Source organism: Podarcis liolepis, assembly GCF_965112155.1.
Source record: "Podarcis liolepis genome assembly, chromosome: 10".
Lineage (NCBI taxonomy): Eukaryota > Metazoa > Chordata > Lepidosauria > Squamata > Lacertidae > Podarcis > Podarcis liolepis.
In genome coordinates, this window is record NC_139562.1 from 44,634,629 (window position 1) to 44,660,279 (window position 25,651).

The 25,651-nt window shown below is 41.3% G+C and overlaps 1 protein-coding gene across 5 annotated transcripts in view; it reads left to right on the top strand.

The window, feature by feature from the left end:
- The window catches only part of PTPRB (protein tyrosine phosphatase receptor type B), a 74,359-nt gene that overhangs the window by 24,990 nt on the left and 23,718 nt on the right, over nucleotides 1-25,651 (top strand). For all 5 annotated transcript variants that reach the window (XR_014516565.1, XR_014516566.1, XR_014516567.1 and 2 more), the window contains 14 exons: nucleotides 1,312-1,575; nucleotides 2,270-2,539; nucleotides 7,224-7,484; nucleotides 7,777-8,043; nucleotides 10,565-10,828; nucleotides 11,895-12,158; nucleotides 13,001-13,264; nucleotides 15,291-15,554; nucleotides 17,324-17,593; nucleotides 18,524-18,787; nucleotides 20,253-20,516; nucleotides 22,120-22,401; nucleotides 23,517-23,795; nucleotides 25,335-25,484. Coding sequence is in view for 1 of the 5 variants with exons in the window: in XM_083463201.1 (XP_083319327.1) it covers nucleotides 1,312-1,575; nucleotides 2,270-2,539; nucleotides 7,224-7,484; nucleotides 7,777-8,043; nucleotides 10,565-10,828; nucleotides 11,895-12,158; nucleotides 13,001-13,264; nucleotides 15,291-15,554; nucleotides 17,324-17,593; nucleotides 18,524-18,787; nucleotides 20,253-20,516; nucleotides 22,120-22,401; nucleotides 23,517-23,795; nucleotides 25,335-25,484 (3,627 nt within the window). In the remaining 4 variants the exon portion in view is untranslated. The remainder of the gene's footprint in view (nucleotides 1-1,311; nucleotides 1,576-2,269; nucleotides 2,540-7,223; nucleotides 7,485-7,776; nucleotides 8,044-10,564; nucleotides 10,829-11,894; nucleotides 12,159-13,000; nucleotides 13,265-15,290; nucleotides 15,555-17,323; nucleotides 17,594-18,523; nucleotides 18,788-20,252; nucleotides 20,517-22,119; nucleotides 22,402-23,516; nucleotides 23,796-25,334; nucleotides 25,485-25,651) is intronic.

The following is a 25,651-nucleotide window of genomic DNA, read 5'->3' on the forward strand; positions in this document are numbered from 1 at the left end:
GCAGCCAATTGCTGGATTAGAGCCACTGAATATAATAAAGTCAGCAGTTGGCACGTTAGGTATTTCTGAACATTCGCTTTACTCATTTAGACTCTGAATTAAGGTAACTGTATTCATCATTTATATTTTAGACTCTCTGTGCATTGACCGTTTCACTTGGATGTTTTGTGTAAGCACTGTTGCCTTAAAGAAAATATTAGATAGTAGTCAAAAAGCCAGCTTCAAAAGCAGTTAAATATGGTTGCTCAAAATTCTGTGGCTTTCCCAATGGTGTTGGATTGCAGTTCCCATTAACCCTGACTCTTGGCCATGCTGGTTTTAGCCAATGGGAATTAGAGTCCCCAAACCACAGGAGTCCCCAAACCACATGTTGTCCATCACTACTGTAGACTCAGTGACACCATATTGAACCTGGGGCCATCTGTGTTCAAAGCAGATGCTCTAGCACTGTGGTAGGGCCATTTCGCAAAATGTCCTGTGTCAGAGCAACAAAGAATTCTAATTAAACTGTAAACCACCCTTTGATTCTCGGATGAAGGGAGGTATAAGTTAGCAATCTTATGCCATTATAAGCTGGATAGCTCAGTTGGTTAGAGTGTGGTGCTGATAATGCCAAGGTTGCAAGTTTGATCCTCATAAGGGACAGCTACATATTCCTGTGTTGCAGGAGTTTGGACTAGATGATCCTTAGGGATTCTCTGTAATTGGGGATTTTCTCTAAGACAGAATGTTGAAGTCAGATCACCTAATGTCATGCAATGCATGGTGGTTGATAGTCTGTGGGGTGGGGAAATTTGGGACCCAACTCACTGGCTGAATCTGGTTCCCACTCCCTGGTTACACAGAGAAGATAAACCCTGCCAAACCCATTTAATCGTGCAATTTCCAAGGCTGCTTGCTAGATGGCATCCACTATTTTTCCTCTTCACTGCTGCTATTTTCCTCACTTCTGTCCTTCCACAAGTGTTCCTAGACAAATAGGGATTGTGTACTAGATGTGATGATGTTACAGTCTATTTGGCTGTCAGATTTGGCTATTTGCTGATTTCACTAGGGAACAATTAAGCCCATTTAGTGAAGGCATTGCTGCCTCTAAAGGTCACCCAGGTCAACACCATTGCAGCCCTTTATGAATGATTTGTGAATAATCACTTAAAAGGGTATAATTTCCCAAATTTTGAGAAACATTTTTGTACTCAGCCATAGTATCTATTACTGTTCTGTGCATTGGTATCCTAGTTTCCAGTATTACATACAGTTCTGAAGTCTACACAGCCGATAAATTTCTTACTCTTTTTTTTATAAAAATAGTTCCAGCCAAAGTTTTAGATTTGCTGGTAACTAATGACGGCAGCTTGGATACCCTAAAAGTGACGTGGAAGGGGCCTCCAGGAAACCTTGATTTCTACAACGTCACCTTGTTTCATCTTGGATCTGTTAAAGAAAGGAAATCTTTAGAGTCACATGTGACAGGGACATACTTCAACAAACTAATACCGGGACGTCTTTATCAAGTTGATGTCAACACAGTCAGTGGTGAATTGTTCACTGAAGCAACAGCATATGGCAGGACAGGTACGTTTCTACAATTTTCTAATCAGAAACACTTTCACGTTTTCCACCTATTACCTTCCATACAGGAGATATTATGGGGAAAGAGAAAATTTTGGTTCCAGTAGAATACAGAAACATGGTACCCACTTGCAGTTCTCTCTACTGACCGGTCTATCTGCAGCAGCCTTCTTTTTGCAAATCCGTGTTATATCCTCTGAAGGAAGATCAGGCCAGATCTTGATATTATCTCAGAAAACACATGGTCCTCTGGCCTGCATTTGATGAGACAGTCTGGACTGTGGGGTTGGGTACTTGCAGGACAGAACTGCTGTCAAGAGGAATGCTTAAGTGTGCCCCACACCCAACAGTTCACTGTTCAAATACCCTATCAGCCATTCTTCATCCCAGCCTGGTCACTTCTAGTTTCAGAGTCTAGCTGGATAAAAAAAGTATTCCCACCCACCTGCCATTCCTCCCTTACAATTGTCCTCCATTGCTGGCATGATACAGGAAACAGAACCATATATTGTTCTTTCATTGGGCATTGAAAAGCAATGTTAAATTCATGCTTCCAGTATTGCCTAGTGATTTTGAGAACAAATATGGGAAGCTATTGACTAGAAGGTTGTTCACTGAAGTACACTTGTGAACCAATGACCTCTTCCATGATAGAACACAGTCTTCTGTTTCATGTTGTTGAAATTATATGTTTCAGTTCCCCAGAAAGTTTCAGAGCTGAAAGCCGACAGCATGGGCTCATTAAGGGCTCTGAAAGTGAACTGGTTGCCCCCTACTGGAGACTGGGAGAAGTACTGTATTGTGCTGTTTGACCATGCTACAGTGCTGCTGAATACTACAGTGGAGAAAGACCAAAGGGAATATATTATCACTGGTTTAAGGCTTATTCCAGGAAGACAGTATGAGGTGGAAGTTACTGTCATAAGTGGAGACTTGAAGAACACAGCACGCTGCAAAGGCAGAACAGGTAAGCAAACTTTTTTTTATCGTGGTCAGAAAGAAACTCTGAAAACTGACAGAGAGATTGCTTGCGTGTGATTAGATGTTGTCTATTATGGGATGCATTTGCCTTCGCGAAATGCTTATGTGTGGATTTATAATGCTATTCTAACGCTGGCTGTGTTTGCATGAGCAGATTCAACGAGCATTAAGTGTATCTGTAGAGATCAGTCACGAGAAGGTGGCTTAAACATTTTATTTTTATTTTCACTGTCCTTATTGTGACAGGTATAGTTTTACACGTTTATAATAAGCAACCTATTGCTTATTCAGACTGCAATCTTTTGCATTACCTGTTATGTGACGTCTTTTAAGTGGATGTCATGTAACTGCTATGGCTTCTCTCAAAGAATCCTGGAAACTATGGTTTGTTAAGGGTGCTAAGAGCTCTTAGAATGCCCTTATTCCCCTCACTGAGCTACAATTCCCAAATTTTCCTGGGGAGATGCATTGATCGCTAAACCACGCTGGGAATTGCAACACTGCCAGGGGAATAGGGTGTCTCTTTACAACTCTCAGCAACTAAACAAGCTACAGTTCCCAGGATTCTTTGGGGAAAGCCATAACTGTTTAAAGTGGTATGAGACTGCTTAAAATGTTTGGATATACGGTATGTGGCCAGAATAAACAAAAGGCCATATTTCAAGTAATAATAATAATCTTTATTACAGTCCAACGACCCATAACATAGATACAGAATAAAATACAGACTCATATAGATAACCCCCCAGGGAAGGGAGACTGAAGCATTATTTGTTTAGTTATGGGTATGTTGATCTTTGATTTGTATGACTACTGAAAGAAACTTTGTCAAGTTGGTTTTGGTTTCTTGCTCTTGGGCTTGTTGATCGGAAGTTTGGTGGTTCGAATCCACGCAACAGGGCAAGCTCCCATTGCTCTGTCCCAGCTTCTGCCAACCTAGTACAGTGGACCCTCCGGATACGAGCTTAATTCATTCCGAGGATCCTTACGTGCCCTGAAAAGTCTTCAACATGAGGTACCACTTCTTCGCATGCGCGCAGCACGATAAAGAGCTTCTGTGCACGTACGTGGCGCGCAGAGCACTTCTGTACATGCACGCGTGGCAAAACCCAGAAGTATACACTTCCGGGTTTGCTGCTTTCGCAACCCAAAAGTTACATTACCCAAGTGTCCACTGTAGTTCAAAAGCACACCTGTGCAAGTAGATAAATAGGTATCACTGCAGCAAGAAAGTAAATGGTGTTTCCATGTGCTCTGGCTTATGTCACGGTCCTCCATGCACCAGTAGCTGTTTAGTCATGCTGGCCACATGACCTGGAAAACTGTGGATAAACACCGGCTCCCTTGGCCTGAAAAGCAAGTTGAGCGCCGCACCCCATAGTAGCCTTTGAGTGGACTTAACCATCCAGGGGTCCTTTACATTTTACCTACCACTCACGGGCAACCTGTGTCTTTCCACCTCCCTAGATGCAGTGCCCCAAGTCTCACACAGCTGTTGCTGCTGTAAAGCACTGTTCTTGACAGAGGGGAAATGGCTAGTAGGTCCATGGTCTGTGGTTTGTTTGCACAACTGCAGGAATGCCTGCCTGCTGGATACTTTTCCAATGGCAGCAGTCTCTGGCTATGGCCGTGGTGGCAGGCATGAGAGGCTTCAGTTATAAGAAAAAGCATTGCTATAAGGAAAAGTAGAATGGGCACAGCACAGGCAAGAACAGAGCAAGCTGTCTGCAGCTGGTTTACTGGGAGGGACCAGATTATTTGGGTCACAATTAGAGGAAGTTGTGCGGGCTGGGCTGGGCTGTGTGGCAAGCGGACCCTATGTATCTACATCAGTCCGTGTGAATTGATTTGACAGAAACAGAGAGAAGAAATAGGTGCTGAATGGTGAGAACCTCCCCCAAATTGCCACATTGTTGGTATTGTATAAAAATCAAACAGAAGAAGTATTAATAGTATATACATTTATGCTTGCCTGTTGTGCAGTCATTAATCTAAAGGAGGGTGATTTTTGGAACAGAATATCACATTGTGATGTCTCCCGTCAGCTACTGATACTTATTTAAGCACAAGGTTTAGATATTATTATTATTATTATTATTATTATTATTATTATTATTATTGAACTGAAAACTGGTTTTCTTATCATTTTGACAAGAAACTGCACTGCATAAAAAAGCCTTGGAGACTAACCATAACTGGCCCATTAAATGGAATTTGCCTCCTCCTGAAATAAGCTATTGCTGTGTGCAGCAAGCCAAGTATTCAAAATTTACAAAAAGGAAGGGAGTAGCCTGGAAAACAATAGATAGAAGGGTGTATAAGAAATCAGGGTGGGAAACTGTGCCTTATCTTACACCTCGTGTTGATTATTTTTCCTGCTACACCCTCCCTTTTGATTCTTTAGACGTTGCACGCTTTTTGACTCTTTGACACCATATTTTTTTCATAACCACAGAATGCCAGATTATTGTGGATTGTAGGAATGAGCTATTCATAGTCATTTTGTGATCTTGCAAAGTTCAACAAGCATCCTTTTGATGTCATTCTGAAGCAAATCCTTTTAACTTAGTGGAGGGAAACTGCTATTCGGTAACAATAACGTTCCCGTTTAGAGACAGTACTTATGGTGTCGTGTGTCTGTTTTAGTCATTCCACATAGGAGATGAATAAAACGGTGTTACTAAATAGAGCTATGAGGTTAGGCTCTTGAGTTCAAGTCTCAGTTGATAAAAAGTGTTCTGTGCTGTTTTAAGAAACTGAAGCCAATTAGATGCAGATGCAGAATCCTGCATCTCACAGAAACTCCCAGACATTTCTGTAAATCACTGGATCGTACCTTTTGATTTGTTCAGTTTAGTTTAGTTTAAAATCTGATTGCATACAGATTGTGAATTTTCATGAGTGAACACTCCATTTGTTGAATAGTTCCTCCCACACACATTGTACTCACTGGATAAAGCCTTTCATAAATTAGGAGCTACGTTGTTAAATCCTAATAGCATAGCTAAATAGCAGATGGAGCTTAATTGTCATCTTTGATACTTAACACACACATTTTCATTTAATAGCAAGAGAATGAAGCCTGTTCTAATAGCAACTTGCAGGCAGAAAACCAAAAGAAACACAAAAAGTAAAGGTAACCACACTGGCCCATAAGAAAATTTCCAAAATCCGCATTAGGGCAGTAACTTTTACCAGTCCTGCCAAAAAGTCACAAAATAGCATGCAAGCTTTTGAGTTCTCCATAACTCTTCATGAAGCTAGATGATAAATGAAGCCAGGCTTTCTAACCTTCTGGAGAACTCAAGTGCTTGTACACGGTGATATTTGGGTTCACCTAATAAAGGTATTGTACTTTAAAAGGAAAAGGAAATCTCCTTGAAAAAGCAACTTCCTGATCTGCAAAAAGTAAACTACACAGGTTTTGAAAACTGTGAGCTGAAGCCTGATTATGATGGGGTGTTTCTCACTGGGGAAGGGCCATAACTCTGTGGTAGCTCATATCATAGAATTGGAAGGGATCCCAATGATCATCTAGTCCAACCCCTGGCAGTGCCAGAATGAGGAATTGCATGCAGAAGTCTCATCCTACTCCCAGCCTCAGTTTTTGGCATCCCCTGTTGAAAAGGATCAGGTTGTAAGTAATTTAAAAGACTTCTTTTTGAGAGCTATTACCTGTCAGAATAGCTATTACTTAATAAACATGTGGCTGTTTCCTATATTCATTTGGCTAGGGTGTGGGGGTTGCTTGAAATTGCTTCTGCATGGCTGCTTTTTCTCTTCTGACTTATGGATGAGGCCCATCTGTGCAGCTTTCCTGAACGTTTTTGCTAGGCATGTCTGGCGGTGCTGTGGGGCAGCTACCACCCTACAGAAGCAGTGAGAATTGGTGCCCATCTCATGTTGATATTATGAGTCGTGAACCCTGTGCTTAAGATGCTATTTTATTCTCTGGTTAATTGTGCTGTTTTGAATGCGCATTTTATAATAGACTTCCTTTAGCAATGTTTTCTTTTGAAATGCTCAGTGTTTTTTGTTTGTGAACTTTGCTGCACTAAAAGTAGTTGGCCTCCTTTGTAATGATTTGTTTCAGAATCTTTAAGATAATCTTCTAGTTAATTATGTCGCTTCGAATGTACGCTTTATATTTGACTTTCTTCAGTAATGTTTTACTTTGGATTTTTTTTATGTATTTGATGTTTCCATGCATTGTAAACTGCTTTGAGATTTTTTTATTTAAAAAATAGAAAGCGGAATAGAAATGTAAATAATAATAAAGTAACCTGTAGAGGAAACACAGCAAGCTGAGTAGACTACAGATAGTATCTCAGCTGCTTTAATCAATGTCTGTTCACTAACTAATGTTGCCAACTGCCATCAGTTTGTTGGGACATATGTAACAATTATTCACATTTAAGCCATTGTATCTATTTTCTTGTAACAGAAATCGTAACTACTATGGTTCAGCCCATTGTTTGCAGTCAAGTTCAGCATTGAGCATTAGCATGATGGCTGAAATGTGTAATGGTATTAATATTTTGTTGGGCGGATCCCTCCAGCCTTACTGTTTAGTGTTGTGAAATCCCCTCTTGCTGTGGCTCATCTGGTGTTAAGTATTCCTCTCTCCCACCCCCCTTACCCCCTTACCCCCCCGTTTCTCTTTCCCACAGCTCCACAGCCAGTTCTCCAGCTCCGTGTAAAGCACGCCAACGAATCCTCTCTCACCATCATGTGGGTGACCCCTCTGGCTGAGTGGGATGGTTATGTGGTTTCACTGGGAGACAGAAGCCTCACGGTCATAAACAAGGCTCTTGCGAAAGAAGCCAAAGAATTCACTTACACAGACCTGTTACCTGGACGGAAGTACACAGCTACAGTCACCAGCATAAGCGGGGATCTGAGCAATAGGACTTCTGTTGTGGGACGCACAGGTACCATACAGTTGGCATAATGTTTCTTTGAGCTTTCCTTAAACAGCAAGCATCATGTATTGCTTTCCGGGAACTTGAGATCCCTGCATAGATGAGGAATGAGCCTTGGGGTATGATTCTATGTCTTTTTAAAAGTAGGGGATGTGCACACTCAAAACTATTGTGAACGACATTGTGGTGTTTTAATCAATATACATAACTGTATTGTTGCAGCTGTTAGGGTTGTTGGGTTTGTTTAGGACAAATAATCTTTTATCTGTTCACTGACCACGATTCTGGCCTTGAATTGCAGTTCCGGCACAAGTGACAAGTTTAAATGTGGCAAACCAAGGAACAAGCAATAGCCTATTCACCAGCTGGATAAGGGCACACGGAGATGTGGATTCTTACCAAGTCTTACTCATTCATGAAAACGTCGTCATAAAAAACGAAAGTGTTCCTAGCGACACCAACAAATACCACTTCCAGTCTCTAAAACCTGGAGGGCTCTACTCAGTGGTTGTCACCACGGTTAGTGGAGGAGTATCTTCAAGACAAGCCATCGCAGAAGGGAGAACAGGTAAAGGGGAATAAATGAAAGCTTTGTTGAGATAGAAAACTGTGAAAATCACAGGCAGTGTTCTATTTTCCATCCCACGAAAATATATCACTCAGTGCTTCAGCTTTCCTCCATGTGCAGCCATGTTTCACTGTTATTTCATAGTTCCAAGTCAGCAAAAGGGTCCGTGTGCTTTGTATATTGTGCTTTATCCACAGTTGCACAACATCATGGGTTCTCTAGTCTTGAGCTTCTCAGTTCCAGCCATATATGCATTTGTGTGTGTGTGTGTGTGTAAATGACTAAATGACTATAGTTCAAAGACCTTCTGTATCATCACTAAAATGCAGGTATCGCAAGAATGTGTCATGGCTGACCGTTAATATGACAATGATCTTTAAAACATAGCTGATAAAAAACTGAATTTTTAAAAAATGACAGACACATTTTTTTTTTTACTAAAGGTTTGTCAGTAGCAGAACTGAAGCATTTAGGAGTGGAGTTTATTTGTTGAGTGTTTTTTATATGTTGGAAATATGTCCCATTGGGATGTGGCCATATATATATATACATATACATATACATATACATATACATACACATACATATTACTTCTGGTAATTCTTGGGAGAATTAAACGCATCTAGCTTAGCTCTGCAGCCAAGGTGGGGCAAAATGCTGCTTCATGCCCTCCCAGATTTTTTATTTATTTTTTAATTATAACATGACAGTCTCCAATTAAAGAACGACAGAGAACAGGACAATAAAGCCTAATCTGGAAGAGCCTCGCCACCCCCTCCTGACTGAAGACTTTCCCTGACTGAGTGTGGATTTTTCATGATCACAGTCACCCTGTAAGAAATGACCCTGAGAACATGAACATTGAAGTGTTAAATGTTAGGCCTTTGGAGTTGAACTCCACCCCTTGGACTTCCCTTTGTTCTGTTTTTCAGTTTCAGCTGTTTAAAGACAGTGAGAAAGCACGTTTGTTTGCCTGCTGTAAGAATTAAAGAGTTTCTTTCTTCTCCAGTTATTATGATGCGTAGAACAGCATTGGGTGATGATTGATAATGGGTGAAATAATGAGAGAGCTTAAAGTGACCTGGAAATTTTTTTATCCTTTTAAAGCACTCACTATACTTGCAATCAAAGAAGCTTTTTCTTGAGGCTTAATGGGAAATAATGAAGAAGAGAAACTCTGCTGTGCCCAATACAGTTAACTGGCTGGCCATCTAGGCCTAGTTTCCAAATTTTCCAATGTATGCAACTCATCATGAGGCCTTTTCAGAGTTTCTGGTCAAATAAGTCCACCCAGCAACCAGTTTTTTAAAAAAATCCAAATGCTTTCCACAATTAGTTTCCAGTTGCTTAGTTTGTTCCTTTATATAGCCCAGTTTATTTCATGTTTATCAAGCATTTTTATAAATTTCTGAAAGGAAGTCTATTATGCAGCAAATACTTCACAAAGTTAAGGACTTGGTCTCATTGACTTCAGCAAGGAAAAGATATGCATATTATTTTCATCACTCTTTAAATATTTGCCTGTGATGGCATTGTAACATACTCTGTTTCTAAAGGTGGCTTTTTAAAATTGTTGTCATTGTGATACAATATTAGAACTGAATTTTCAAGAAAACAAACGCCACACTAGTTTTTTTTAAATTTCTTTGTTATAGCATAAACTATTTTATTTGCTTTAACGCGTTTTGGTATCCGCTTGTTGTCCTAACAAGAAAGGGTGGCTAAAGGGTGACCTGCATAAACCTTGTTTCACTTCTTAGAAAATTATTCATAATTCTTTCCACTAGAGGGCGGGAAACTCTCAATATTTCTATGTAATTCTTAGAATTATCTGCTGTGATGCTTTTACCAGTCTTAATGTACAACAGCCTCTTGTGAAATTAGTAAGTTGTGTTACTCCAGGTGCTTGCTGTATTTCTTTGGTTGAGTTTGGCATTCTTCTGGGTCTTTTTTCCCCTCTTCAAAATTGTAACTAAAATTCCAGGGACTTTGATGTTTCGTTTATGTTCTGTGACTTAGCTGCATATTGCTCTTAAGAATTTGCTGACTCAGTGTACAGCACTTATACCATGTGTGCATGCAAACTGTTTCTTTCTCACATATGAGAGGTGGTTTTAAAAGTTATAAGTGTATTATATTAGCCTTTATCATAGCCACCTGCAGGAAATATGTACAGTGGTACCTCAGTTTACGAACTTAATCCATTCCAGAAGTCCGCTCTTAAACTGAAACCATTCTTAAACCGAGGCGCGCTTTCCCTAATGAGGCCTCCCGCCGCTGGTACCCTTCCACCATTCGGCTTCCGTTCTTAGACCAAGGTAAAGTTCGCAAACCAAGACACTATTTCCGGTTTTGCGGAGTTCGTAAACCAAATCGTTCATAAACAGGGCTGTTCTTAAATAAAGGTACCACTGTATTAGGTTTCGGTCCACTATAAGAAAAAAAAGTCCTATTATACAGCATGAGGAATTTCTCTAAATACATTGTAAACACGTGTTTGTTTTAATGCTTTGTTGTACAGTTCCTTCCAGTGTAAGCGGAGTAACCGTGAACAATTCAGGGCGGAGCGATTACCTCAGTATTTCCTGGCTGCCAGCTGTTGGAGATGTAGACAGCTATTTGGTAACACTCTCTCATAAAGGGCAGACTGTTCATACTGTCACCATTGCAAAATCTGCCAATGAATGTTCCTTCAACACCCTCACTCCCGGGCGACTCTATGATGTGACAATAACTACAAAGAGTGGAAAATATGAAAAGCAATCCTTCAGTCAGGAAAGAACAGGTAAAAAGGTGAAGGAAAGAGGTATACGATATACTCGCAGTCACAGAGAAACCATGTCACTGTTCCTAGGCATATATATTTTTATTCATACCACTGCGGGGAGCATGGGGTAAATCGGAAAAGAGGGAAATGATGATATGACAACAGAGGAACAATGTCTGCTGTAGATGTTGGTCCCCCTAATCTTAAAAGCAACATGACGAATGATTTCAAAATACTTCTTCATAAGAATGTTTAATTATATTCTGGGGAAAGTTTACAAAAGGGAAAAAATTATAAATAGACATTCAAAGCTTAAAAACATTTGCATGCACATTTTCCAGCGAAATGCATTTTATACGAAGGCAGTAAAGGACAAGGACATGGAACAGTACAATCCTATGCATGTCTACTTGGAAGTAAGCCCCACTGAGTCACACCTCAGTTGCAGTCTCAGGTGTCTATTTCTCTTGAAATCTACTTGCAAAAGATCCCTTGTTAAAGGTCATTTATATCTCAGGAAACCTGAGACTGAGAGAGAATCCATGGCAGAGGTAGTTTGTCTCTTTGCTCAGATTTCACATGTCCGAATAAAACAAGGGTTAGGAACCTTTTGTCCTTCAGATGTTACTCAGCCACAGTTCCTGTCAGCTGCAGCAAGCATGGCCCAATGGTCAGGGATCATGAGCATTGTAGTTCAGTAACATGTGGAGGGCCAAAGTTTGCCGCCCCTGAAATAAGACATGCCTACCTTGGTCCAGGTAACATGACCCAGCCATATATCACCTGCTGGATTGGGATTCAGGAATTGTAGGCAAAAAATGTGAATGTTGTCATCTTATTTTCAGTTAAATCTGGATGGGTTCTGAGCTTACATCTCCATCCACATTTTGGCCCATCTAGTCACATTAACTATGCATGACAACAGCTGGGCTTCATTGTCTTCTCTCCACTCCCAACACACACACACACACACACACACACACACACACACACACCAATTTCTTTCTCAAATTAGCCTCGGTCTGCATTGCATGTTTATTATTTCTGAAATCAGGACACGTTGGAGTGTGTTCTATCTTTTCAGTGCCTTCAAGCGTCCAGGGACTTACAGTGAGCAATTCTGCAAGAAGTGACTATTTAAAGGTGTCTTGGCAACACGCCACAGGAGACTATGATAATTATGAAGTGATCATCAAGCACAACAATGACTTCATCCAAACAAAAACCGTCCCCAAGGATAAAAACGAAAGTGTGTTCACTAACTTGGTTCCAGGAAGACTTTATAGTGTCACAGTCAGCACAAAGAGTGGAAAATATGAGACTAGTGAAAGGGCCAGTGGAAGGACAGGTAAATAAATGCTCCGGGTGGACAATAATAATATTTTCTCAATGTTGAAAATGTCCAATTTAATTGTTAACTATCCAGCGTTCTAGTTTTCTTCAGTGAGGGGTCTTCAAAATATGTTTTTCGGGGTGGGGAATTCAAATCTGCTATTGTTTTTGTAATTGGACAACATTTAGCTTGGTAAGTCTATGTTGACTGAGAAACAAGCTGTTTTCAGAAAACTGAAGAATTTTTAATTTTACTTTCTGAAAATGTCAGGTAATGTAAAATATGTATAATATATTAATATAACTGCAAGTACTTGGCAATCATTTTTAATGATTTCTATGCAATTTTACACATACCTTATTTACCAAGCAAAACTAAATTATATTAATTTAAATGAAATATCTTTTGAATTCCCGAGTCATGTACCCATTTTTAGCAAATCCCCCTCATTTTTGGAATTTGAAAGTTAAAAAAAATTCAACATGGCCTACAACATTGTAGTAGTTTATCCCAGGTTTCACCAATGTGTCTTATTGAAATCAGTGTCATTAACCATTCTTTAACGTTTGATGTGGTTTGCTTTCTCCAAATTGTTATATCATATGTTTGTATTATTAATAAATTAATATATGTCACCATGCACACATGTATTTACAAAAATTGTGAGAGCCTATGAGAAATTATACATATGCAAAATATATATGTGCCTTTGTTTTTCACAAACTAGACTTTTATGCTCAACACATAATTGCTTTCAGCAATGTATTGGCTCTTTATATACCTTTGTTGTCACTTTGTTTCTTTTTCAGTAATAGTCATTATTGCTGCCTGACAATGTCCTGTCATTCCTTTCCCAGTCCCAGAATCTGTAAAGAAATTGACTCTAAGTGGTAAAAGCACTGAAGAGCTGTATATTACTTGGTCCAAAGCTGATGGTGATGTTGATCAGTATGAGATACAGCTTCTGTTCAACGACATGAAGGTTTTCCCACCCAATCACCTTGAAAACACCTTTGAAGAATTCAGGTTCACGTCTCTAACTCCAGGACGCCTTTACAAAATTGTTGTCATCACAATTAGTGGAAAAGCAGAACGAGCTACTTTTATACAAGGACTGACAGGTTAGGAAAAATGTATATCAAACAGATTTTGAGTGTCTGTGCTGGTACATTACAATGTGATTTTTTGCAAGTTTTCAGAAACTGGTAGGTCAGACTGAGAAATACAGGTGCCATTTCTCACCACTCAAGACACAGGCAGACATATGTCTTTAAACATTATTCTGCCTCAATCAGATGTAAAACTGGGGATGGAGTGGTGATTTAAAGTGGAAAGGACACATGCAAGTAAGGAGTACTGACTCACTCACTTTGTGCCATCTTGTTTTCCCATCACTGTATAACCCCTAAATGGGACACGGGTGGCACTGTGGGTTAAACCACAGAGCCTAGGACTTGCTGATCAGAAGGTCGGCGGTTCGAATCCCCGCGACGGAGTGAGCACCCGTTCCACAGTCCCTGCTCCTGCCAACCTAGCAGTTTGAAAGCACATCAAAGTACAAGTAGATAAATAGGTACCACTCTGGTGGGAAGGTAAACTGTGTTTCCGTGCGCTGTTCTGGTTCGCCAGAAGTGGCTTAGTCATGCTGGCCACATGACCTGGAAGCTGTATGCCGGCTCCCTCGACCAATAAAGCGAGATGAGCGCCACAACCCCAGAGTCGGCCACGACTGGACCTAATGGTCAGGGGTCCTTTACCTTTACTTATAACCCCTAAAGTCATTTTTCCTTCAGTCAAACTCTAGTGTTGGAAACAAACCTGCATGGGAGAAAGAAAGTTGGGTAGAAGAATTATTAGCAGATGGGAATTGTCAGGGGTCTGCCATCGGAACAGGAGAGGGAGGCAGAGGGGCCGTTGGGATACAGGGAGCCCTCGAAAATACTGCGAAGTAGTTCCTCTTCCTGCGGTGGGGAAAGCCACACCTCCAGTGGAGAAGAAGGGAAAGGGCCAGAGGATGCTGCTGGGAGCCGCAAACCAGACCTCGTCAGTCTGAGTCTGGGGAAAGCCACACCTCCAGGGGAAAGGGCTAGAGGATGCTGCTGGGAACCCCAGCACCTCACCTTGCCAGGCTGGCCAGGAGGGAAACACAAGGAAGGGAGGCGGAGGCTTGGGGTGCCGAAGTTCTTATGTTGGGGGAGAAGCAGGAAGGGGCCACTCCCGGATTCTGCAAGTGACTAAGACAGACATGAACTCTGTGGTTCTGCACTGTAAATAGTTTTGCACCAATAAAACCTGCAAAAGACAGGTCGGAGTCCTGCCCGGTTACTCACGAGCAACCACCACCACCATCTGACAGGAATGGTCATCAACCTTCACCTGCCTGTCCCTTTTATCACTTTACATTCATCCGCTACCTCCTGCTATTAGGCCAGTCATGTTTTTTAAAGACTCAGGTCTCCCTTTGCCATGTATAATACGGTCCATTATATAACAAGTTCAAATTCTTTATTTTATCTCCCTATGACACTTGCCTTTTTAGCTCGTCACTTCTCAACAGCCTCTTTGTATCTTTCTCTCTGTCTTTCTGTCTGTCTTTCTCATTCTCTGTATTGTAACTATATAATATTAAGTGAACCTTTGCTGAATGGTCCCATGGCGAGTGCCGCAATGAAAACAAGTAGCATTTACATTGAAATCGTAAAATAAAACCACCAGTGACAAAGTAAGAAAGCAACAGCACAGAACAGCAGTGCGCAGCTGCACCTAGAATGTTAACTGCCATCTCAGCACAGGACTCTGGCTATATGTGCCTTCAGGTGCAGGAATTTGGAAACTTCCCTCATCCTGTTACCACCACATCCTAGAAATGCCACTTGTCATGACCATGTGCTTTCTGTGGGTTCATGGACAGAGATCTGCCATTCCTCTCCAACTTGACTGTGCCATTCCTGCATCCCGCTTTAATGCCAACCTTTTAATACTCTGTTACAAAAATCACAAGGTAAAAGCCTTCCATGTCTTGTGGTCTGGTCATTATCTAGCTTTCACAATTTTGTTAACCACAATTTTTAACAAAAAAAATTGGCATGGTAAGAAAATACTTATTGACTTCTTTGGCCGTTCTTGTTGGTATTTCCCCCTCTTTAGTTCCAAGCGCTGTCAAAAACATTCATATTTCGCCCAACGGAATGACAGACAGCTTGAAAGTGGTTTGGACCCATGCAGGAGGAGATGTTGATTCCTACACAGTCACAATATTCCATCAGAACCACCCCCTTGATACCCAGACCGTTTCCAAAAATGTGAATGATCACACATTTAACAAACTGGAAGCAGGGGAGCTGTACAGGGTTGTTGTACAGACAAGGAGCGGAACTTTGCACAACAACTCAACAGCCTTTGGGCGAACAAGTAAGTTTCTCCCTGAATCAAAGCAGGGCAAAATAATTAAGAAGACCATTCAGTTTCTTGTTGAACAGCACAAAGGAATGGGGAAGGGGAAAGAAGAAGAAGAAGAAGAAGAAGAAGAGTTTGGATTTGATATCCCGCCTTTCACTCCCTTTAAGGAGTCTCAAAGCGGCTAACATTCTCCTTTCCCTTCCTCCCCCACAACAAACACTCTGTGAGGTGAGTGGGGCTGAGAGACTTCAAAGAAGTGTGACTGGCCCAAGGTCACCCAGCAGCTGCATGTGGAGGAGCGGAGACGCGAACCCTGTTCCCCAGATTACGAGACTACCACTCTTAACCACTACACCACACTGGCTCAGTGAGAGCAACTCAGTTGCAATTTTAGGTTCACAGGCTAAAATTCATTGAGTAGAATTCAACGTTGCACAATTACAAGCATTCTATCTGCACAAGCATATCAGATTGCCAGGTAGAACGATCCCCTCCCCCAGTGTGCTATCTGGGGATTTTCTTGGTTCTCCAGAGCCTGTTTCTTGGGGTGTGGGAAACCCCATTGCACAAGTGGACACCCCTGTGCAGGGCTTCCACCGACACAGTTCATTAGGTGAATCTCATCCATTATTTCTGTAAGTTCATGATCTCAGAACAGTGATGGGTAAATTCTCAACAACTTTGTTTAAATTGTAGTTACCTGCTCCAGCACAAGTCACAATATTAAAACCAAAGTCAAACTGTGGGTTAATATACTGATCTGTTTCAAAGCTTGAATAGAAAAAGAAATGATAGTTATAAATGCTGTGTAAAGGCTTGTTCATAGCTTGGCTCATTACACCTTGATATGATTATCTGAATATGGCCAATGAATGCTAAACATTATTTACAGAATATCAAAGAGAAAAGATTTCACTTCTTCAAGATCTTCAAAAAGGCACCCTCCCACTGAGGTGTGTTTTGTTAAAAAAATGTAAATACGTTTATACTGAATTTCTCAATCATTAAATCAGTAAAAACTTTACTAGATTAGTAGGCCTGACATTTATAATAAACGGTACATCAGTTTTTGAGCACTATTTGCATCTAGCTAAACTCAGGTCTGAATAAATATGAATGACTCCTGGTTGAACCAGAATGGGTATGTATGTCACCCCCACTCTTCTCTGTCTTGCAAAATATAATTTTAATGAGGATGGATACAAAAGACTACAAAATATTCTGTGTGCTAAGGAAATGGGAAGATGACACAGATTGGCCTGAACAAGAGATCTGGTTGACTGAATTTGATAACAACAATTGTGTGTGTGTCTAGTGCAGCGGCGTAGCGTGGGTTGTCAGCACCCGGGGCAAGGCAAGTAATTTGCGTCCCCTAACCCCTAACCTGCTGCCGCTGCCAGCTGCTTCTTGCTGCTGCCTGGTCTGGTCTGGTTCTCTCCCGCGCTCAGTGCTGCGCTAGGCGGCCGCTGCACTGTCCCTCCCCCAGATAGTCCCTCGCTCTCTCTCCGCACGCCTGGCACCCCCCCTCCACAGTGGGCGGCGACCCAGCGGCTCGGATCGGATTTGCACAGCCAGCACTGCAGTGAGAGAGAGTGAGTGAGCCAGGTAGGGGCAGAGAGCTGAGAGTGCGAGCGCGCCCCCCCAGATGTTGCGCCCGGTGCGGCTGGCCCCCCTGCACCCCCCACGCTACGCCACTGGTCTAGTGTGTGTGTTCACAACTAATTAGTTAATAATTTTCAAGACGCATGAATGAGCCTCACCTTTTAAACCATTGTTCCCAGTCCCTGCTCCTGTTCAGAAATTACATGCAGACAATGCATACAGCAGTTACTCATTGGTTGTGACCTGGCAAAGCGCTGCTGGTGTGGCTGAACGTTACGACATCCTGCTTCTGACTGAGCACAGCATCCCTCTGAGCAACAAATCAGAGCCAGCTACTGCTAAGCAACACAAATTTGAAGATTTAACACCAGGGAAGAAGTATAAAGTACAAATATTGACAGTCAGCGGTGGCCTCTTCAGCCGTCGGGCAGAAACTGAAGGCCGAACAGGTAATTCCAGCATTTTTATTAGGGGAGAGCAAAATAACTGAAGCTATAAACGTAGACTATTCCGGAAGACCTGCTCCGTTTTTAATAACTTGGAAAGTGTATTGTGAATATTTGTATCTGTACCTTTATGAATGAATATTGTTATTTTTAATTACTTTCTTTTTAGCTGAGGCACCAGAATAGGTTTTAAATATGTCAGCACATATACAAATAATATAACTCCTTAAATCATCCCTCCCTTAAGCTTTTGGAGACGGGCCTGCAGTACCGCAGCTACCTGTAAAATGGATTGTCCTCGTTCAGTCAGAAGGTTCCGCTGAAATTAATGAGAACTTTGCTTGAGCAGGAGATGGAGGCAACTGATAGTGACGATACTAAATATAAATCTAGCAAAACAGATTTGGGCCACATGATGCTTAAATCAGCATTTACTTTCCCAGAATATGCAACTTAAAAATATGTAAAAGCAACATTGGCTAAAATGTATATTCAGCCTGAAAATGATTTTCTTATGCTTGCTATTTTGCTTACTTTGTCCCAGATAAAAGGGTAATCTTAGTACCATATGAAAATTCTTTGGCACTAATTTTGGCCTGAGCAAATATTTTTGCACAAACACAAAAATTATTAAATTACTGTATTAACTACACGTTTTTTGGCGTTTGTTAACTACTTTGATTTTGATTCAAATAAAGGCAGGATAATAAATAAATTAATAAATGCAAAACAATCTACTCAAGATTCTGAGAATGTCCCTTAAACTATGTGTCGTGTTTAATGGTAGCAAAGGGTTAATCTACATAGAAGGAAAATATTGGCATGAAACATGTATAAACATAGTTTCTGAGGTTCAAAGGACATTTCTGCTGCCCATTTCTTACTGCTGGCCAAAAGCTACAACAGTGGATGCAATATCTTCTCTTATTTCAGCTCCAGCAGCTGCCACAAATCTGAAGGTCACAAATACCACCACTGGGCGCCTGTCGTTTAGCTGGACAACTTCTCAGGGGGAGCTGGACAAATATGAAATCTTTCTATATAATCCAGACCAATCTCTCCAGGACAGAACTTCAGGAGACCAGAATCTCAAGCAGTATTCTTTCCAGAACTTAGTACAAGGAAGGTTGTACAAAATGGTGATTGTTACCCATAGTGGCAAGCTTACTAATGAATCATCCATCTTTGGGAGAACAGGTAAAAGTATCTAATGAGCTGATCCATCAGCGGCGAGACACACTTTTAAAACCTCAATGGGCTACTTTAATTGTAAGAAGGGATTGCTAGAGGAGTTGCCGATAAAGAAAACACAGACTGCTTTCCTATGTCTTGATAGAAGGGTTCTCAGAAGCATCCTAAAACAAATAACGAAGTTTGAATTTCTTCAAGGGAACAGATCAAAGATGCAAATTTGTGTTGGCAAACTCCAATTTGTCTAAAGCTTAACTGGGCATGTGTTTGATGTACACAAACTGGGCAACCAGTCCAGTTGTTGTCAGCAATATGCTGATGACACACAGCTCTACTTCTCCTTTACATCTGCTGGTGTGACAGTGGAAGTGCTAGACTGATGTCTGGCCTTGAGAGTAGATGAGACTAGATGAGAGCCAGTAAAATGAAGCTTAATCCAGAAAAGACTGAGGCATTATTGGTGGCTGGCTCCCTAGACCAGATGGATGGGATGAGGCCTGCTCTGGATGGGTCACACTCCCTCTGAAAGAGCAGGTACATAGCTTGGAGGGTACTCCTGGATCCATGACTGTTTCTTGAGTCTCTAGTGAGCTCAGTGGCAGAGTGCCTTCCATCAGCTTCAGCTGTTGGCCCAGCTGCACCCCTTTCTGGACTAGGATAGCCTCACTTCTGTTGTCTATGCTCTGGTAACCTTCAGGAAGTACATGGGGAGGCTGCCTTTGAAGACGGTTTAGAAACTACAGCTGGTACAGAATTCAGCAGCCAGATTGCTGATCAAGGCAAGACAGTGGGCATAACTCCACTGGCTACTGATTAGTTTCAATTAAAAGTGCTTGTTTTGACCTATAAAGCCTTCTGCAGCTCAAGACCCTAGTACCTCAAAGGCTGCCTCTCCCCACATGAACCAATCTGGACCCTGCATTCGGTATTCAAGGCCCTTCTCTGTGTGTTTTCTGGAAGGGAGGGACAGAGGGTGACAACACAGGGACAGTCATTTTTCAGTGGTAGCTCCCTGCTTACAGAATGCTTTCCCCATGAAGGTATGCCTGGTGCCACCACTATTTTCGGCACCAGGCAAAAAAATTCTATTTACCCAGACCTTTGGGAGAGTTTCAGATATTTGTGGCCTTGTTTAGTGGGTGGGATGTGTTAGACCTGCCTTTTCTATGTATGAATATGTTTTTATTCTGTTTTGGCTATTATGCTAGTTTTAATCTTTCACCTTGGATTACATTTTGTAAAGAAAAGCAGCTAAAAAGCGGAAAGAATAATATGAACGCAAAGTATAAAATACCAAAAGGAACTTAATAGGGTTGTTTTTAATTAAAATGTTTAATGATTAGAGACATTAGGATTATTATTATTTAACCAATTTTTATTATGCCCTTGTATGGATACCATAACTAATTGTCATCTTCACCTGCCCTAGGATGCAGAATGACTCTCCACTGTTTCTTTTTTTTTTTCATAGTTCCAGCCTCAGTTACCAATCTGAAAGGGTTCAATAAAAACATGACAGAGAGTCTGTGGTTTACCTGGGACCCAGCAGCAGGAGACGTTGACTCCTATGAACTGAATCTCTATAACCCAAATGGCACACAGAAAGAAGCACAGTACGGAAAAGACTTGACAGAATGGCACTTCCAGGGCTTAGTCCCTGGCGGAATATACACCCTTGTTGTAGTTACCTATAGTGGTGACCTGACCAATACAGCAGATACTAAAGGCAGAACAGGTAAAGAACAGCAGTTCCTTGTCTTGTTTATATTGTTGCTGCCATCATTGATTGCTTCAATGCTCTATTCAGCAGGTGTAGCAAACTAAAGACACTGGGAAATCCAATCATTGATCTGCTTTGGCCTTAAATCCAACAATTTCACCTGTGCACCTTGGATTTGACTTTTGCATTCCCTGCCCCCCAGGCTTTAGCACTCTCAATATTTCATGTTCCGCTAGTAGAAAACTTTGGGAAGTTCTCCAGTGAACCTGCTGTCTGAAGTGAAGGAGACGAGACAGGAGTTGATGACGCAGGTGAGCTGTGCATAAGCAAGCTGCCGGCTAGCTTTGCAGAGGCTCTTTTTATTAGCACAATATGCAGAACCAGTCAGATACATTTTGGACTGTGCCCTTTACACATCTTCCAAACATGAGATCATGGGGTGGTACAAAGTTATTTTGGCACCTGTTTCCACCACGTCACTTTCCCCTTGAACAATGTTTAAACGAAGGAGACAAAGGTCACAGACAGGGCACGGCAGACTACTGAGAAAGCAGAAGGTTAGATATAGAACATGGTGTTCAGACAGCTGTGGCTTGTCTGTGGGCAGAAGTGTGCTTCACACCCGGCGGGCATTCCTACAGCTGTCATTAGATGATTTTGGAAATATGAAAGGAGTAAACAAAGGACTTGTCCACGCCTGACTTTAATATGTATTTCAAGTCCTATTTAAATAGCATTGTCCACATGATGTCACCTTCAAACATCTCCTTTCCTGTTGGTTTCCTCATGCAAATTTGAATTTCCCTAATCCATTGATAATTTGATAAATTTTGAAAAATGCAACTCTACTTGAGACTCTCTCTTTTTTGCTGGGGCTCAAGAATCCATTTTGCAACTCTCCTTCCACACACCTTCCACTTCCCTAACACCAGCTCTGTTCTGGCAGTGGTAGTACCTATTTCTTGCAAACTCCTTAGGCAGCTTAAAAATAAAAATAAAACATATTTGTGCAATACTGGAAAACAAAAAAACCATGGTTTCTCCAGATCTCCCTGCTTCATTCCCCCCCATTGATTTCACTATATATTGCTCTATCACACGACCAGATTCCTATTTTAGAATGGAAAGTGCATGCCATTTTAGGATTGAACATAAAGTGTGTACATGCAGACGTATTTGGAATTGGGAATTCCCTGGTGTGTGCTACTGACGATTCCTGGGTGGATACCTTTTTTTAAAAAAGGGTGTACACACTGCTCAGCAGATTCCTGCATGCTTGCCCTGTTTGCACAAAATTAATACATTTGAATCAGCAAATTTGAATGCAGGGAGAAAGACAAAAGGGAATGTCTACAGGTATGGATGGAAACTAGTGGATTTGATCTTCAGCTGCAAATGAACACAGGTATGGACTAATAAGGTCAAATCTGAATGGAGGAAACATGGATGAGAGTCAACCCAAATGTGAACAAGGCCAAATACATAACTCCTGAACAAAACAGAAATCTATTTGTTGGTTTCCTTCTTAAATTTTTTTGGAATTATTATGTATTACGTATTCAAGAGTAATGTACCGGGTAATTATTTATTTTCCCATTTTACGCTTTCTCTCTCTTAGTGCCAATCCCTCCGAATACAGTGTCATTTGCTGATGTCACCAACACTTCCTTGTCCATCATGTGGTTGGGCCCTCCTGACTGGACAGATTATGATGACTTCGAACTTCAATGGACCCCAAGGGAGACCCTCACAGTTTCCAATCCTTACAGTAGTAGCAAATCAAAAGGACGCAAAATAAATGGACTCCACCCAGGGCGACTGTATCACTTCAGTGTTAGGAGCGTTAGTGGAATCATTCATAAAACGTACAGTAAATCACTTTCTGGAACCGTGAGAACAAGTAAGACACCATATTGGGACACTGATGAAAAGTTTGGTATTAACCTCCAGTGCTTTAGTTAATGCTCATTTATATTATATTAATTTATATTAGCACAGTAGTCAACAACATCCATAGCCCCAACATCCATTTGGGGACCTCCTTCTTACTATGTTGCCATATATTTGTATAGTTGTGGTACTGCTGTTGCGATCCACCTTAATGTTAGTCTTGACCCAGTACTCCACCCCAACCGCCAGCTGATTCATGAGTGCTTGTGCGGGGATTGATGTCTTTACCTGTTCACATTTCTGTTGTATCCTCATGTGGTGAAGAGCTCAGAGCTCTCACTGATCAAATGCACCAGGTTGTCCTGGTAGGACAAGTGGGGGCCACAGAAAGGAATCTAGGTGGGGAAAAGGTTGAGAAACACTATGGTAAAGGACCCTGTCCCATTGCCAGAATTGAAATAAGGTCTAATGGCCAGTCTAGTTGGCTCCATTGTACATGGAATGATGGGGATGCCATTCTGCAAAATGTCTTAGGACAACCCTGTTGGTTTCCTGTGCTGTCCCCATCCAGATACCGAGAAGACCCTGAGCTGCTTAGCTTCAGCAAGTTTGCTGTATCCATATGTCTTCAAACCTTGCCCTTGGACTTGGCTCACATGATTGTTCTGAGGCTGTAATGGGATAGGCATATCTATGACCCCCCCCCGGGTTCTTATAGGGAGGGTGTGGTATAAATATTGCACACACACAAATAGCAGTGAAATTCCTAACTCTCATCTCAGTGAGCAATAAAACAGTGACCTAATTTTATTACAGGATTATTTTGAGGTTGAGTAAGACAAACACTGTAAAGACATAGCAATTTTTAAAAGTGCTATATAAATGATTCATAACAGCAGATATAAGACATAAATATGATTTTGCAAAGTAATAGGTTGAGTTCAAAGGAACTTAAATAATGTGGTTGCCATCTAATTAACAGTAGCATTAGCATTAGTACATTACCATGCTGTTCCCTAATTTAATTTTAGCTTTTGTATGGTGAGATACATCTTTGTGCTATAAAGTAAGCTCGAAATATACAATGCACATTATTGATTCTGCTGCTCTTGCTTTGCTTCAAAGGGCCAGACAAGATACAAAGTTTGCATTGCCGACCACAGAACTCGACTGCCATTGCTTGCTCCTGGATCCCTCCTGACTCTGATTTTGATGGATATAGTATTGAGTGCAAAAAAATGGACACTGCGGAGATTGAGTTCTCCAGAAGAATAGAGAGGGAGAGATCTGTGTATAACATCATGACCCTCGTGCCCCATACAAGATACTTGGTTTCCATCAAAGTACAGTCAGCCGACATGACCAGTGAGGTGGTAGAAGACAATACCATCACTATGATAGACCGTAAGCCTTTTATTGTATGGATGGCTACATTGCAATGGAAAGCAAAAAGTGGGGGGGGGGGGGCGGCTCCCAATGCATGATGCAATACTTTGAAATGAATGACATGTGGCCATAATGTGGAACATCTGTTCCGCTGCATTCAGTGCAGTTGTAATAGCTGGCCACTAGTTCTCAAAGCACTGGATGTTATTTTTAATTGCTAAACTTGCTTGCTTGACTCATACTTTTAAGAGTCACAGGCAGTTTATATATTCTAACATGCCAGCAAAACTCAGTTATTGGTTTGCCTTCCATTTGCAAACTGTTTCTTTCACCTCCCCCCCCCCTTTTGCATCCTTCAAACAAAACAGCTAGGTGTATCTTCCTTCCTACAGTTATGAAACAGGAAATCTAGATTCTCACAAGCCTTTCTCCCTTCTCTTGACGTTTGCTTATTGTACCAGATGTTAAGGGAAGAAAGCATAGCTTCTGTGAATCCTCAGCAGTTCAATCATTTCCCCTTCAGAAAAAATGGAGAAAATTCCATAATGGTGGGTGACTACTATTGGTTTCTGGGCATGTACACACACAGTCTGATGGTGTGCATTCAGTGCTGGATGCAGTTGCATTTAGGGTTGCTGTACACATATTGCCGCTGTGTCAGTGCTGTCCCACATTGTTGGTTGATCTAAAGTACATTCTGGTTTTAATCCAATTCATGCTGAGAATGCCTTTCTCAAGCACTTGCTGCCACCATCTGTATACAGAGAGTGTTTTATTAAGTCACTTCCTATTGGTGTAGACCTAGTGATGCCTGAGGGTTGTACCACTCCTCCTATCCCACCAGAAATCTGGTTTATTAAAACATATGCAAGGGGGGGGGGGAATTAAGCGAGGAAGGAGTTGTATGTGCACAGGTACAGTGAACCTTATTTCCACTAGGGATGGAAGGACCTGCCAATTTCGGTTCTCTGTTTCTCATTTTTCCCCATCTTAAATTTGGTTCTCTACATTCTCTGCAGCAATTTGCAAGGGTTTCTTTAAAGAAAAATCATGACGAAAATCCTTTGCATTTTAGTTTGATTTTTTTCCTAATGAACACATTTTGTATATCTCACTAATGTACCAGCAGCTTTCCTTAATATAAATGCACTTTTAATGCTAAGTGTTCTATTATCAAAGAAGGGATGAGCAGCCTGAAACCACTGTTGAGTCATTAGAATTTGAATTCTAAAGGCATTCGCAGCTGATGGTTAGGTCTTGCAAAGTGCTGAGCAGCCCTGCCCACCTGACAAACTTGGCTTGCAGTGGGTGAGTCCAGTTTCCTACCCCTGATGTAAAGAGATGAAGAAAGACTACAAAAATCTGCAATGGAGGTCACTGCAACCTAACACACTGCTGCATTCTACTTGTTAATCTTCAACAACAAGAGATGTTTTGGTGGCTAGGAAGAGCATTTCAGTGGATATTTGATTCCACTTGGGTAAAAGTTTGCATTTAGGTGCCTAGTACGTATTGACGAAATACAGCTTTTGTAACACAACTACTGCTATCATTTAGGCCCTCCACCACCACCTGCACATATTCGAGTGAACAAAAAGGATGCAGTCATTACCAAATCTTCCATCCACTTCGCTTTCAATTGCAGCTGGTTCAGTGACACCAATGGAGCTGTGAAATACTTTACCGTGGTTGTGAGAGAAGCTGATGGTAAGTTTCCATGGCTATACAAGATAGCCTGCATTGACATACTGCCTTTGCCATAGTCTTCCACAATCTGGTTGATCATTGTAAAATCCCATTATGACCACAAGGGTGATTTCAATAGAGTATACAATAATCGTAACAGAAAAGTATCAGGGGTCCTTGGTAATCTA